Source organism: Peromyscus maniculatus, chromosome 4 (assembly GCF_049852395.1).
Source record: "Peromyscus maniculatus bairdii isolate BWxNUB_F1_BW_parent chromosome 4, HU_Pman_BW_mat_3.1, whole genome shotgun sequence".
NCBI lineage: Eukaryota > Metazoa > Chordata > Mammalia > Rodentia > Cricetidae > Peromyscus > Peromyscus maniculatus.
Genome location: NC_134855.1, coordinates 47518170 through 47534404, shown reverse-complemented (window position 1 = coordinate 47534404; position 16235 = coordinate 47518170). Strand labels below are relative to the sequence as shown.

The 16235-nt window shown below is 38.6% G+C and overlaps 1 protein-coding gene across 6 annotated transcripts in view; it reads right to left on the bottom strand.

Annotated features, from left to right (window-relative positions):
• Ubr3 (ubiquitin protein ligase E3 component n-recognin 3) overlaps positions 1 to 16235 on the bottom strand; it is a 141206-nt gene that overhangs the window by 105823 nt on the left and 19148 nt on the right. For 4 of the 6 annotated variants that reach the window (XM_015988732.3, XM_076569616.1, XM_076569617.1 and 1 more), the window contains exons 3-5: positions 13493 to 13651; positions 8745 to 8888; positions 8142 to 8191 (exon numbers count right to left, since the gene is read on the bottom strand). In XM_015988732.3, the coding sequence (XP_015844218.2) occupies positions 8142 to 8191; positions 8745 to 8888; positions 13493 to 13651 (353 nt within the window). The remainder of the gene's footprint in view (positions 1 to 8141; positions 8192 to 8744; positions 8889 to 13492; positions 13652 to 16235) is intronic. The other 2 variants (XM_076569615.1, XM_076569619.1) reach the window with 1 other exon arrangement.

Below are 16235 nucleotides of genomic sequence, written 5' to 3'. Positions count from 1 at the left end.
TATTTCAGATGAGCTATACAAGAAAGGGATAAGAAGTAATATTATAAAAAATGTCATGTATATAAATAGCACTGGTGAGTACACAGTGTTCTGTTACTCTGGAGACAACAGAGACAAGTACCTAACACACTGACATGATCAAAATTAAGTGGATTGTAATACACACACACACACACACACACACTCATTCAAATAAAACTCCAAAATAGAAACAAATCTTGCTACTATTGCAGTTTCAAGTCTATGTCTCTTATTCAAATATTTTATCTATATGTATGTAGGTATGCCACACGTGTGTGGGTGCTCTCGAGGCCAAAAGAGGGCATCAGATTCAGAACCACTGGAGCTAGAATTACAGGTGGATGTGGGAACCAAACTCAGATCCTCGGGAAGAACAGTGCTTTTAACCATTCAGCCATTTCTCAAGCCTGTTTCTTCATCCTAAAACTAAAAGTTAAATTAAATATCTCTTCCAATTTGAAATTCTAGTTTTGTCGATTTGGGCTTGAGGTCTATTTCTGTACATGTTTGGAATCAACCCCAAGACAGAGTGCATGTTGAACAGCTGCCCCACTAGTTAGCTACAGACCTCGTCTTTGAAATACTTTTTAATTGCTATAACTACCTTGATTTAGGGTAATTAAAATGTAACTGTCCTCTTGTCTTTTACTTATAATTTGTTGGATTACCAGACTGAAATAATGAAAGGGATGACTTGCTAATCTGTGAGCCTATAGGGTAAAAGTATAGACATTCCAATCATCAAGCCTCAATAAATTTCAATATGAACACTAAAGCAAATTTGCTATGGCACTTGAGGTTGCCAGACACTAAAAATATAAGAGAAAAAGGAAAGGAAGGAGGTGGGGGCAGGTTTTAAAAGCCTTAATGAAATTTTCAAATGGCAAAAGTGACTCATTCAAGAGGCTTTCCATCTAGGCACTACACTCTAGCTCATCCTTTCATCAATTTCCTCCTTTATTTGCATAGTCTATTCTTTCCTGAGTTATTAATTTTAATCATTCTAGTAATATGTGCAAAAATGTTTTGAAAAAAGTACAATACAAATTTAAAGTATGCCATTAGTTTTTTTGAGTGGGTGGAAATGCCTCTTTTTCTCTCTAAATGAATCACAATACAACTCAACACATTTTGTGCTTATAAAGTAGCTCCCAGTGATATTTTTTTCATGCAAGCCAATGGTCCTAATACAATATTTCCCATTAAAAAATAAGAAACAAAAGCAGAAATAAAATAGAACAGGCAAGTTCAAAAGACTAGCAGAAGATTAATAATAACATTATAACTTGGCTCTTCATTAAATTTAAAAACCTTTTGTTCTTTAAGCTATAAAGAATACTAGCAATTTCTTTTTTTGTTTGTTTGTTTGTTTGTTTGTTTGTTTGTTTTTCGAGACAGGCTTTCTCTGTGTAGCTTTGCGCCTTTCCTGGGACTCACTTGGTAGCCCAGGCTGGCCTCGAACTCACAGAGATCCGCCTGGCTCTGCCTCCCGAGTGCTGGGATTAAAGGCGTGCGACACCACCGCCGAGCTAGCAATTTCTAATACATTCCTTTTCACTTAAGAAAGGTAAAAATCAACTCTCTAAGCCAGGTGTGGTGGTTCATGCCTATAATTCCAGCAACTTGGGAGGCTGAAGCAAGGGGCATGCTGTGAGTCCAGCCAATCTGCACTACATAGTAAATCTAAGCCAGCCTGACCTACAAAGTAAGATTCTGTCAGTCATGGTGGTGTATACCTTTAATCCCAGCATTCAAGAGGCAGGAACAGACAGATCTCTGCCATGCCCAGTATATATAGAGAGTTTCAGGACAGGCAGGGATACCCAGAGTGACCCTGTGTACTGGACAGTTTATGTCAACTTGACACAAACTGAAGTTATTGGAGAGGAGGGAACATCAATTAAGAAAATGTCTCCATAAAAAGTGGGCTGCAAGCAAGCCTGTAAGGCATTTTTTTCCTAATTAATGATTGATGGAGAGGGTTAAGTCTATTGTGAGTAGTGTCATCCCTTGGATGGCCGAGCAAGCCAGCAAGCAGCACCCCTCCATGGCCTCTGCATCAGATCCTGCCTCCAGGTTTCTACACTGTTTGAGTTCTAACTTCCTTTGATGATGAACAGTGATAAGGAAGTGTAAGTCAAATAAGCCCTTTCCTCTCTCTCCCTAGTCCTGGGATTAAAAACACTGCCACCACCACCCAGCTCCAAATTTGCTTTTTAGTCATGATGTTTTATCACAGCAAGAGAAATCCTAACTAAGACACCTTGTCCCAAAAAAGGGGGCTGGGCATGGTGGGACATGTGTGCCATGTCAGGAGGCAGACACAGGCAGCTCTCTTTGAGTTCAAGGTTAGTCTGGTCTACACAGAAAGTTACAGGCCAGCCAGGACTACAGGGTGAGACCTGTCTTTAAAAAAAAGGGGGGGAGGGGGACAATAGAGAGATGGCAACTATTTACAAGTGCTTGTTGCTCTTGCAGAGGACTGGAGTTCAGTTTCTAGTATCCCCAAGGATGCGAGGCTCATAACTACCTATAACTACAAGTCTAGAGTATCAACACCTTCTTCTGTCCTCCATGAGTACCCACACACACATGCTCATATGTACACATATAAACAGTACTTTGAAGTGCCCTCCCAAAATATTTTCCAATCTTAAATATAAGCTTTCATTCTCTTGATGTATAATAACAGTCTAAAACTCTACAATAGTCATTACTAGCTACAATATTTCATATTCACAGTGTTTTATCAAAGGATAGGTACCAACTACTGGATGCTATTTAACTATAATTCCTAGTCATTATCGAATATTAAGAGAACTCAAGAAAAAGAATGGCTAATGGCACATCATGATTATGGAACTTACAAAACGTGTATAAATTCCTTAACATTTTTCTCATCTAGAGGTAGGATCTTATTTCTCTCCTTCAGTTAAATGTGGGTGGGCCCATCCTAGCAACTTACCTGTACCTAACAGTAGACAGTAAAAGAAACCCTAACTTCCAACTAGTTCACATTGTTAAGTCAGCCACCATTAAAGTCCAACTTGAGATTGCCTTGATGGGGATCCAGATGCAAGCACTCTGATCAACAACCAGAGCTCCTTCTGGACAGTCAGCATCAACTGAGCCCTGTGCATCAGCTGAGCCCTGTGACTAAACCATCTTAATTTCCATGTCAGTTTGACCTTCAGATAACTTGAGCTCTGGCCAACAAACTAGCTGCAACTACAAGAAATAACCCAAGACAGAACTATCTAGCTGCCAGTTCCAAATTTCTAAGCCATAAAATGCAAGCAAACTAAAATGGTTATTTTTAGGCCATAAAATTTTCAGACAAATCTGCTCCATTGCAATAACAACTACCCCTACAGCAACAACAATAGTTTCTACAGTAGTGATAGAAATGAACAATGGCCTATTAACTTCATAGCAATACCAGAGCAAGCAGATTAACAGACTTGGCATCTAATTTCAACTCTACCACTGACTGCATAAAATTCACTACACTGAGTGAATCAGTTAATTCTCAGCAATTCAGTTTCATGAACCTTCAGGTCCTTTTAGCTAGAGCATTCATAATTTTAGAACCTTTAATTGCCTCCTCTTTCTCATTTTTTGTTTTTGCTATATCACATGACTTTCATACTAAGTCAATATTTCAAAATAAAATAAAATCACAAAACAAAGAGAATGGGTATGTGGAGTGTGTATGTATATATCAATAAAACACAGATAAATATAATTTTATATAAAAAATTATCATCTTCAAATAGTAATTTCCCTTAAATAATCACTAAGATCTTTCTGTGACTAGCCCTAGTGGTAGCCTTTATACTTTTTCTTTTCTTTGTTTGCTTTTTGTTTTTGTCTTTCAAGACAGGGTTTCTCTGTGTAGCTAGCCCTGGCTGTTCTGGAACTCACTCTGTAGACGAGGCTGGCCTTGAACTCAGAGATCCGCCTGCCTCTGCCTCCTGAGTGCTGGGATTAGAAGCATGCGCCACCATCCAGCTTGCCTTTATACTTTTTACTTTAAATATTTACATGTGACTTTTATAATCAAAAATAAATATAACTTATTAAAATGTGTGTGTGTGTGTGTGTGTGTGTGTGTGTGTGTGTGTGTGTGTGTGTGTATGCCCTGTTACTGAGCAATTCCATCTTAGAGAACTATTGTATACCTGCAAAACAAGAAAAAGAAATGGAAGCAGTGACTTACAATCAGAATCAGAAATCAAGAACGTGATTGCACAATAGGTAGTTTTTCCATTATTTTCAATATTATACCACCAATGAAAATAACATATAAAGATAGATTTGCATAGTTTATTACTGAGCAAATAAAAGCAGGTCACAAAGGAGTGACACATTTTTATTGACGTTCTCACTAACAGTAGTGTTATTTAGCTGTATAGAAATGGCTCTGTCAAAGCATGAACACTATGAAATGACAGTACTAGAGGAGGACTAGAGTTAGAGGGTACACGCGAGGACCTTCATCTGAATTGCCAGTGAAACACCAAAATGTATTTGCATAGTACTTAAACAATTCAAAGCTGAAGGGTAAATTCATTTCCTTTAAATCATGCTTTAGTAACTATTTCTCAGGAAAGATAAGCTAAAATTTCTGTAGTATGACTTATATATTTTAACCCCTCTACACATAAGACTAAAGAATAGGAAACATTTATGAGACCCAAATTTGTGGGCTAGGGATGTAGCCTAAGAGGTAGAAGGCTTGCCTGTAGCATGCCTGAAGAGATCAATCAGTTCATTCCCCAGTTCCCAAGAAAACCAAGTGCGGTAATACATGCCTGCAATCCCAGTATTTGGAAAGTAGAGATAGGAAAATTAAAACTTCAAGGTTATCCCTAGCTACATAAGTTCAAGGCTAGCCTATACTTCATGAGACCCTGTCTCAAGAGAAAGAGGGAAAAATAGAAAAGGGTGGAAAGAAAACAGGTATAAATTTGTGGCAGGCACATTAAAGTGATTTTATATATATTATCCCAATTAATTCTAACATTAAAATTATCACTATTTTCTTTGTAAGAAAACTAATGTTGAAAAATAAAATAATCTGGCATAAAAGGCTATAATGAGCCAAGATTTAAACACAGATCTGCCTGACTCTGAAGTCCAAGTTCTTTTTAGGATGAATTATATGCCACCCTGGAAAACATGAAAAATTAACTGTATAGTAAAAGGAAACAAAGTGGTATTCCTAAAAATTCTCATAAAGAAAACGTTGTGTAGATATCCATTCAGTCTGCTTTCAGCTATACAATTTTAAACATTACTGGTTATTGCCATTGTTCTTGTAATGTGATAGTAAGACCTTATTGCTTAAGACACTACACACTATCAGGCTGATACCAAGCTGGAAGTTTCACTCCTATTGTCATCATACTAGAAGGTGCTATGCATCCTACAACAGTCTTACACAGCTCTGAACTGGGGGAGCTACAACAACAAGTGGCCTGGCAGATATGCCTGCTGGTCCAATAGTGGTAGAAATGTTATGGGAGTAACCAACCACTTTCTGATTGGAGTTAAAGCCTGTTCTATAAAATGGAACTCATGCCTGGTACCTAGTCCAAATCCATGTCTGCCTAGATCACTGGCCCTAGAAGAGAACCTAGTACTATTATTCTACTAAATGGACCTAATAAACTGGGCAGTGGTGGCGCACACCTTTAATCCCAGCACTCGGGAGGCAGAGCCGGGCGGATCTCTGTGAGTTCAAGGCCAGCCTGGACTACCAAGTGAGTTCCAGGTAAAGGTGCCAAAGCTACACAGAGAAACCCTGTCTCGGAAAAACCAAAAAAAAAAAAAAAAAAAAACAAAAACAAAAAGAGACGTAATAATAAACTATCCCCTATGTTCTTATCTTTATACCTATGATTAGTACATCTTTCAACCCTCATCAGAAAAGTTTCTTATGATGATTAATTTAGAGACACACAATTGCCCAACATGCAGAAGATAAGAGATTATGGTGTACTCATCTCTAAATGGGGCAGATATGTTACACACACACACACACACACACACACACACACACACACACACACACACACACACACACACACACGCTGAGGAACCATCAAGGAAGAAAGAGTGGATGTCTGCAGTGAAACAATGTTTGCCAGATGAGACAATTCTGTTGCAAACATGAACTCCTACTGGCTGTAACTGCATGGATAAGACCTCCATAAGATCAAGAGAGCTAAAACTCCAGGATAGACAGGGAGGGGCTCATGAAGTCACCACACACACACTTTGTGTCCCCCACCACCACCTGAGGATCATCTACCAGCAACTGACAGCTGCTGGGGAGAGGGAGAACCCTTTCTCTTCAGGGACGCAGCCCCTGAGGGACTAGAGCATGTCTAGTAGATGTCTTACACCCAGACATACCCCAGCAGCATTAAGTGGCCTCTGAGTCTAAAAAGGAGTATATAAAGGTGGGAGGAAATGGTAGTGACTAGGGAAAGAAGAGCAGAGAGGGGAGGAGATGGGCTTGCTCAAAGCACATCATGAACGTAGGAAATTCTCTAACAGTGAAAAACTAAACTAGTTCGGAAGCAAGTAAAAATTAATACATATAGAAGTTGATGAAATTCTAAGAGGAATGACTCCAAGAGGCCTTGAAAGACAGAGCCAGGCAATAATACACGAAGAGCCATAATTCAAATCCTCTGCTACAACTGCAGAAATTACTCTGGAAGTAATTTCTCTCTCAAAGGATGTCATTCTAGCATCCAACCAGAAGACACTATGCTGTTGCAACTGGAATTCTAAGAGTTTAAACAGAAGTTACTTCTTTCCTCATTAGAGGAATAAACACCTCTTTCAAAAGCTGTCTTTCTCCATAGCCAGAAATCAAATTCAACTCAGGAAAATAAAGTAGAATTGTCAGAAGCAGGGGAGAGAGGGGACAAGAGCTGGTAGAAGGAAAGAGAGAAACTATGAGCAAAGTATAATGATATATACATTTGTAAAAAATGTCATAATGAAAGCCATTTTGGGTTCATTAACTAGAAAAAAAAAATACAATTTTTTTTCTTTACTTTTTTTTTTAAACTCAGAATGGCCTCAACTCACAATCTTCCTGCTTTAATCTTGTCAATACTAGAAACAGACATATGTTACCATGCTGGCTTCAGGGCTTGGTTTTTTTCGTGTGTGTGTGTGTGTGTGTGTGTGTGTGTGTGCGCGCGCGCGCGCGCGCGCGTACTGGGTACTAAAGATGAAACTTGGAGCCTTCCAAATGTTGGGCAAGTAGTCTACTCCTAAGCAACACCTCCAGTCCCCTTTTGTTTTGTCTTGTCTTGCTACTATTTGAGACAAGGTGGTAAGTAACCCAGACTAGCCTCAAGTTCATATAACCCAAGACAGTCTCAAACTTGAGATGTAGCTGAGGATGACTCTAAACTGATCCTCCTGCCTCTATCTTCCAAGTGATGGGATCACAGGCATGAGCTAGCACACCACGTTTTATAATTCTGCCTCCCATGTGCTAGGATTACAGTGATGCACTGCCTTGTCCAGCTCCTTAACTAAATGTTTTAAGGTGTTTTTCTATATATAAAGGATAACAATCTATTATAGCCCTTGTCCTGTCACAAAGTACCTGTGATCTAGATACACAGAAGCTACTCTTGAGCTCCAGTATGTATGGAGATGCATAAGGAACTTATACTAGATAACAACCATAAACCTTTTTTGTCCCATAAATCCTACCTTGATTTTATGTTAATTCTGATTTGGAGGACTGGATGTACACATGCATGTGCAGGTGTGTGCTCCTGCCTGAACTTGCAAAGGCCAGAATCAACATTGGGTACATACCTCCCTCTATCATTTTCTATCATATTTTGGGGGTAAGGGGCTCTCACTGAACCTGGAGCTCTCCATTTTGCCTAGGCTGGTGGACCAGCGAGGCCCCCACCCCTATCTCCAACTCCTAGATCCAGGGTTTCCGGTGTAAGTTCATGCCTGGCTTTCTTCATGACTGCACAGCAAACACTTGACCCCCACCCCCAAACCATGAATCTTTATCGCTCTAAAACATTTAAAATTTCATTTCTAAAAAAGTTTTAAAATTTCAGTCTCACCTCATCTGAGGACTCTGCCTGGCCCAGTGCTCCTGGAGCGCCTGCAAAACCTTCAGATGGAAGAAAAACAGTTGTCCATCGTAACAGTTACACAACGATGTACTTGAAAATCATTCTGAGACATGCAACGATCAGAACTTTCTATCAGTGAAGACATCCCATCTAAAAGTTACCTTGCAGAGTTCAACTTTCAAGTGTTCTCTAATAGGCTGATACTCCAACAGAAAAATTCCAGTGAAAACCTAAATTTAATAATTACAAATGGTGTTTCTGAAGGAGCTTGCTTTTTAGGTCTAAGCCATGACTAAAACACTGTGTTAAAGTCCGAAGCTACATTTCTCATACACTCGAACCACAACAAAAAAACTGAACAACTTGTATTTAAGGAAAGTGAACAAGTGAGGTTTATTCACTGTCCAACCATGCCCCCACCCCTTCCTCTGTGAGGAAAGGAAAAGCCAATCTATTCTTTCTTGATTCCAATATAAAGAATGACACTGTTAAAGCTCAAAATAAATTTGTTCAATCACAAGGGAAGTTTGAGGGGCTTTACACTGTAATAAAGTAACATCACTATGGTTCAAATTAAGTATTTAAACACACCTTGAACTACCAGAGTGCTAGTACCAGCAGCTGGCTCCTGCATCCCATATACGAGCTTATCCTCAGGATATGTGAGTCCAGAGCTCTTCAAAGCTATAAGGTACTTCTCATGACTTTTCTTTGCACAAGCATTTTCTCCAAGACCTAATATTTAAAACAAAGTTAGAGTCAGAAGAAAACATTGCATTCAAAATCTAAATATAGTCATCCTGTGAACACACATGAGTAAATAATCTAATGGAAGAAGAAACTATAAAAAACATAAAATTTGTTTCATATAATATTTTGTGATTATGCTTGGCATTAACAACCCCAGAATGAACAGCAGTTTATAACAGGACTGAAATCTATTAAGCATCTAAATACATGAGAAGGCTATAGACAAGGCATGCTAAAGCATGATCTAATCTTCCAGAAACCTGAAAATCAGTGTTAAAGAAAGGCAAGAGAAAATGCTGTAGATGGGCTGGAGAGAAATGGTTCAGTGGTTATGAGCACTGACTGCTCTTTTAGAGGACCCAGGTTCAATTCCCAACACTCACATGGCAGCTCACAACTGTCTCTAACTCCGGGGATCTGACACCTTCACACCAATGCATATAAAGTTAAATATTACCAAAAGAAAAAAAATGCTGTAGATGACAATTACTAAGCAGACATCCACAGGTGACCTGAGCATCTGTGGTCTTAGGACATCAAGCACGTAAGATTTATCCAGAGAAGAGTACTCAGAAAGGCTTTCCAGAGAAGATAAAGCTTCAGTAAAAATTTTCAAATATTACAAATGAAATTACATTTGATTCTTGTTTTTTTAAATCATCTTATCACGTTCAAGAAATTAAAATTATAATTTATAACCAAGCAGTGGTGGCACATGCCTTTAATCCCAGCACCTGGGAGGCAGAGGCAGGTGATCTCTGAATTCAAGATTAGCCTGATCTACAGAGCAAGTTCCAGGACAGCCAAGGCTACAGAGAGAAACCCTGTCTTGGGGAGAAAAAAGAACCATTTCTAATTTAAGGAAATAACAGATGTCCAAGCAAAATCCCACCCTCACCCCTTTTTTTAAGACAGGGTTCTCACTATGTTGCCCAGGCTCCCCTCAAACTTGAAATCCTCCTGCCTCAACCTCTCAAGTAACAGAGATTATAGTTTTGAACCACCACATCCACTTAAAAGTATGATCTTCACCTATCTTCAATTTCATCACCAAGCTCAAACAGAAGCCACCATCATCATTCCCTGAAACTCTGCCTGAGCTGCCTTTCATATTCTTTCCAATTAATTCTTGGCCAAAAGAGGGTAAGATCATCTTACTCTTGAGGTTAAAGCATTTGAATGATATAGTGGCTTGAATGAAAAACATCCCTGATAGGCTCAAGCATTTGAACACTGGCTCCCCAGATGGCTGCACTGTTTATGAAAGTAGTGCAGGCTGCCGGAGCAGCGGTTTACAACAGGGGTGGGCTTTGTGAGGTCAGCTTCGTCCCACTTTCAGTTCACACTCGGGTTCGTGTTGGTGGCTAAAGACACCATCTCTCAGGTTCTTGCTCCAGCTCCCTGCTGCCACAATACAGTAACACTACCCAGCCATGATGGACTCTCCCTCTAAAATCAAAGTCAAAATAAACTCTTACTTCCATGAATCACTTTTGGTCTCAGTATTTTATCAGAGCAACAGAAAAATAACTAATACACAGAACTTGCCAATATATTCAGAATAAAATATAAAATTGCACATACCTGTGAGCATTTGGATATACTCTGATGTGAGCCTTATTTGAGCCACTATCCCCCTAAATGGTTGTTTCTTATCAATACCCTGGGCTTTTTAGTCCCTCCAAAGAATTAAGTTCATCCTTATTCATAAATAGTCTCACATGGTAGTCTCTTTACCTGGTATCTGGAGGTATGTAGGTATTATTTTCTTTGTGTCTATCCTAGCTGGGGTTTATTAAGTACCCTGTATCTTCTAATCAATATTTTTCATGCAATTTGAGAAAATTCAGTTAAATTCTTCAAATATTTCTGGTCTCAAATAACACACATGGAAAATTAGTGGTTCTCAACCTTCCTAATGCTGTGACCCTTTAATAAAAGTTCCTCATGTTGTGGTGACTCCCAACCATAAAATTATTTCTTTGCTACTTCATAATTGTAATTTTGCTACTGTTAGGAATCATATTGTAAATATCTGTTTTCTGTTGGTCTTGGGCGACCCTATGAAAGGGTTGTTTGACATCCAAAGGGGTCTCAACCCACAAGTTAAGAACCACTGTGCTAGATTATTGTATTCTGAGAAGTCCCAGAGACTAATACATTTTTTTCAGCCATTTCTTGCTGTTTACCAGGTTGGTGAATCTGCTATTATGTCTTCCACATGGGCTCTTCTACCCTTTCCAATCTGTTATTTAATTACTGACTCAAGTTTTCAATTCCATCATTGTACTTTACAGTAATTTTCAGTTATACAAATTCACTTTGGCTCTTTTTGTTTACATTTCTTTGTTAAGATTCACTCACTGATACCGATTTTCCTTTAATTCTTTAGACACATTTTCCTTTTATTTTTTGGACAAATGTATACTAGTTGTTTTCATGTCTTTATTAAATGCAGCATCTATCCCATCATCTTGGTCAACTTACAAGGGCTTTTCACCTCTTGATTCTGGCATACAGTTTCTTATTTCCTGGCATGCCCAATTTGTTTTTATTATGTACTAGGTAGTCTACCAACACAATATAGAAGATTCTCGATCCTCAGAGTACTAAATTTTGTTCTATAACACAGTTCAACCACAAGCTGAATACTTTGAGCCAGTACAGAAGGAAAAAAATCATAAAGGCTTTGTTTTACACTTCCTATGTGGCACCTCTAGGAAAAAGTCAATGTGCTGAAAGGACCTCTACCTTGAGAGGAACCACCTCATAGTCTGTCTTCTATGTAGGTACAGTTGGGTGATGAGGCTCTTTCTAAATTGTGTGTGTGTGTTACATGTGAGTGCAGGTACTTTGTGCACGGCATGGCATACATGTGGAGATCAAAGGAAAACTTTGGAAATTGGTTCTCTTCTTTCACTGTGGATTCTGGGGTTGTCTGGCTAGTGCAGCAAGTTCTTCAACTTGCTGAGTCATCTGTACCGTCTAGATTATGAGCTTTTTAAAAGTGGGGGGGGTTGTTTTTGTTTGTGTGTGTATGTGAGAGAGAGAGGGAGGAAGGGAAGGAGAGGGAGGGAGGGACGGAGGAAGGGAGGGAGAGAGGGAGAGAGGGAGAGGAAGAGGGAGGGAGAGGGAGAGGGAGAGGGAGAGGGAGAGGGAGAGGGAGAGAGAGAGAATTTGTGGGTTTGTACACAAGTGCAGTGCTATCAGAGGTCAAATGTCAGATGCCCCTGGAGCTGGAGTTACCACCAGCTGTAAGCAGCCCGAATACGAATGTTAGAAGCCGCCAAATTCGGGTCCCTTGGAAAAGCAGTCCCCACTCAACTCCTGAGCTATATCTATCCTCTGATCGTAGCTTCCTTTATGTTTTTTTCTCTTTTGATGATAAGTTTTCTCAAGACTAGCCTACAGTCGACATTACTTACTCAAGGTCTGATCTTCTGGTAACTCAGAACCAGATGATTATAGCAATAGAAAGGTCTCTTTCAGGTGGTTGAACTAAAACCTCAAAGTTACCTAACATTGCTTGCCTACAGATGTTTATTCTATTTTTAACCCATAATAGCTAATCCCCAACAAATCCTAGGTGGGGGCAAGAGATGGCTCAGCAGTTAAGAGCATTTGTTCTTGCAGAAGACCCAGGTTCAATTCCCAGCACCCACATATCAATTCAAAGCCATATGTAACTCTAGTTCCAAGGGATCTGACAACCTCCATAGGCACCAGACATGCATGTGGTGCATATACACACATGCAAGCAAAACACTCACACATATAAAATAAATAAATTTAAAAACAGAAAACAAACAAAACCTTAGGTAGTCTCATACTGGATATTCACTGGTTGTCCAAAGGTCTGCCCACTACTCCTTGGTATTCTGCCCCAAAATTCCAGTTTCCACCATCTTCAGTAGACCACTATGATGATCTGTGCAGTTTTTTTAAACTCAGTAGGATCACCTTGACCTGCTTCAGGGCCACTGTATACAGTCAGAAAGTCTCCTAGAACCATCATGAGACTCATCTCACACCATTCCTTTTCCCAAGAGTCTACAGTGTATACTACCTGCTCTCTTCTACTTCCAAACAGCAGCCTCACCTTTTGTTCTATTGTGTGTTGCTTATGACAAACACTACAACATCTACCTGGAATCTAACCCCTTTACCACCCAATTCCATGGCCCTCTAGCTCACAACTTCTGCTGTTAGATTTTACTTTGAATAAATACTGCCTTCTTAGTGAAGTACTAGCACCTCCCCACCCCAACCCCTGGGAATCGGGTATTCTAGTCTGGTTAGATGTCTCAGCAGGTAAAAGCACTTGCCAGTGACCAGCAACCTGAGCTGAACTCCTTTAAGTTTCATCAGACCTAATGAAGAGACTGGATGCTGCAACAGAAATTAGTTGAGAAGTTTTTAAAAGGCCATGCAATTTTTCTGAAGTTCAGTTTCCTCATCTTTAAATTTTCTTAATAATTTCAAGCTTTAGAATTCTATGAAAAATATTAACTTCATTTTTATTTTCTAAAGATGCTACTTTTATTTCAATGAATAAGTAAATTGTACATTTCTCCTGACTTTTCACTTACCAGAAGTCAGATCTTTGTAGTTTTGTTGGTTTGTTAACACCTGAGTAAGAACAGACCTCATTGCTCCTCCCATTTTAGTCAGGTCTTCTAAAAAGGAAATTTGAGGCTCCAAAAGCTGTAGGACTTTGTTAAGATCTTTTTCTGATGGTATATCAGCTGCTAAAAAAAAATGTATTTATAACATGTTTTATATGTGTATATAAATGCATATATATACATAATTATATAATGAAGAATAATTTAAAATATTTTGTTCAGAACAATAACATTTTATTCTTTCACAATTTTAGCAGTTTTGATGATATTTTATAGCCAAGAAGGTCACTTATATTTAAGAACTCTGCTAGACGCACACCTTTAATCCCAGCATTCAGGAGGCAGAGGCAGGCAGATCTCTGTGAGTTCAAGGCCAGTCTGAAAATTCCAGGCCAGCCACAGTTACATGGTTACCTGAGACACTGTTTCAAAAAATAAAGAATTCTATTAGAAAACTAGCATCTGCCCAGCACCCACCCTACAACTGACTCACTCTGGAAATCAGCCATTTGAAAAAAGTCGATGATAAAAAGAGATGATTAGTGACACAGTAAGAATTTATTTGTGGGGCTGTCAAGATAGCAATGTGGATAATGCTTGCCTCTAAACCAGACTTCAATGCCCAGAAACACATATGGGGTCCCCGGACCTCACCAAGAGTTCTGTGATGGGTGCACACTCAAAGAGGAATGGAAATAGAGATTATAAAAACTAAAAATATGTTTAAAATAAAAAAACTCCTTGGCCAGTACATGAGAAAAATATTAAAGATGAAAGGAAAAACAATGTTTTAAAACCTCACAGCAGTGGTTCTCAACCTTCCTAATGCTGAGATCCTTTAATGCAATGTCTTAGGTTGTGGTGACCCCAATCAAAAAATTATTTCATTGCTACTTCCTAACTGTAATTTCACTAGTTACAAATTGTAATATAAATATCTGATGTGCAGGATAGCTGATATTCAACCCGTGAAAGAGTTTCTCAACTCCACAAAGGTGCTGCGCCCCACAGGTTGAGAACCTCTGCCCTAAAGACTAAAAGAAAGACATAAACAAAGATGTCAAGTTTAGTAATGACCAGTTAAAAGAATACCCATAAGAGAGCTAAGGGAGGGTCTGCGTGCCCCAGAAAGGAGAGAGATACCCAGCAGCCAAACCCTCACTTTCTCAGTTGGATTCAAGTGCTGTGAGCTACGACGAATGTGTGTGTACCTCCTCCCCAGTGACTCACACAGTCACACAGGAGATCTGTAATTGATGTTGTTTTAGTTTCCAGGGGCTCTGACAACATCTAATAATAGGCTACACATTTAGGGTAGAGAAAAGAACCCAAAGCAACTGTGAATTCACTAGATTTCTGTGAATCCACAAGCTTCCATGACCTCGAATTTTAGTGTGGTCACAAACAAACACAGATTGGGGGTTTTGTTTGTTTAGTTTTTTTTCTTTTTTTGATTGTTGGCCTAAGTAAGAAATTAATGCTGAGCAAAAGAAGAAAACTTAATGAATGCACATTCATGAAATTCATCCTTAGACAAAAATGCTTTCACTAGTTTCTTCATATTTTCAGATTTAAAAAAAAAAAAAAAAAGCCAGGTGTGGTAGCACATGCCTTTAGTCCCAACAGGATGAAGGCAGAGGCAAGCAATCTCCAAGTTCAAGACCAGCCTGGTCTACATAAAGAGCTAGGTCAGCCAAAGCTACATAGTGAGACCCAGTGTCTAAATAATTAATTAAACAGAGCAAATAACAATAGTATATAATAACAATCACAGCTATGCCTCTACTTATACCTTTCTAACCACTGAATGTTACTGCAGGAAAAATTAATAACACACTTTTGCATGAAATAGTCATTAAATTAATTGTAAATTTTAAGAGTCTCACAAAAAAAGATGTTTTATTACTTTTTTAAAATAGAATGCCTGCGATATAAAATGCAAATTTCCAAAAAGCTTAGCAAATTCATGAGAAATAATACAGAAAACAAGTTTTTTCATCCTAAAGAGACAGCAGTCTGGGACTAAATCTAAGTAACAGTTTTCTTTTTAGAAAGATACATGTCCTGAGAGAAGTATTTCATAAATGATTCTATGTTGTTGTTTAAAACACAGTTAAGAAAGTGTAATGGCTTGCTCACAACAGAGTCTCAGGAATGGTGAAGACATTATAAGATGGCTGTGGTGATGGACCTGTATGTAATCCCACCACTCAGGAAACAGAGGCAAGAGGAGCACCACACAGTGAGTTTCAGGTCTACACAGTTTCAGGTCTACAAAGCGAGTTTCAGGCCAACCAGGAATACAAAGCAATACCCTGCCCCAAAAAGCAAAAAATTAAATAAAATAAAATCAAAAGGTCTATTATTCTTTCACAATTTAAGAATGGGAATAGAAGATAAAAATGTTTGCCATATCCTAGTTTCAAATTGAATATAAGATTTATATATTAAATTGCTGAAAACATAAAAATAATATAAAAGCTGGTACCACAGGATAAAAAAGTCACTATCATTAGAAAGGCAGAAGACATAAAAAGCTAATAAATTTGTTCTATAACTACCATCTCTAATTCATAACATCTTATAAGACATAAAAAGCTAATAAATTTGTTCTATACTACTACCATCTCTAATTCATAACGTCTTAAAATGAACTCTAATACATGCCTAAATCAACCGTTTAAAGGACATTTTTCAAGATTATGAC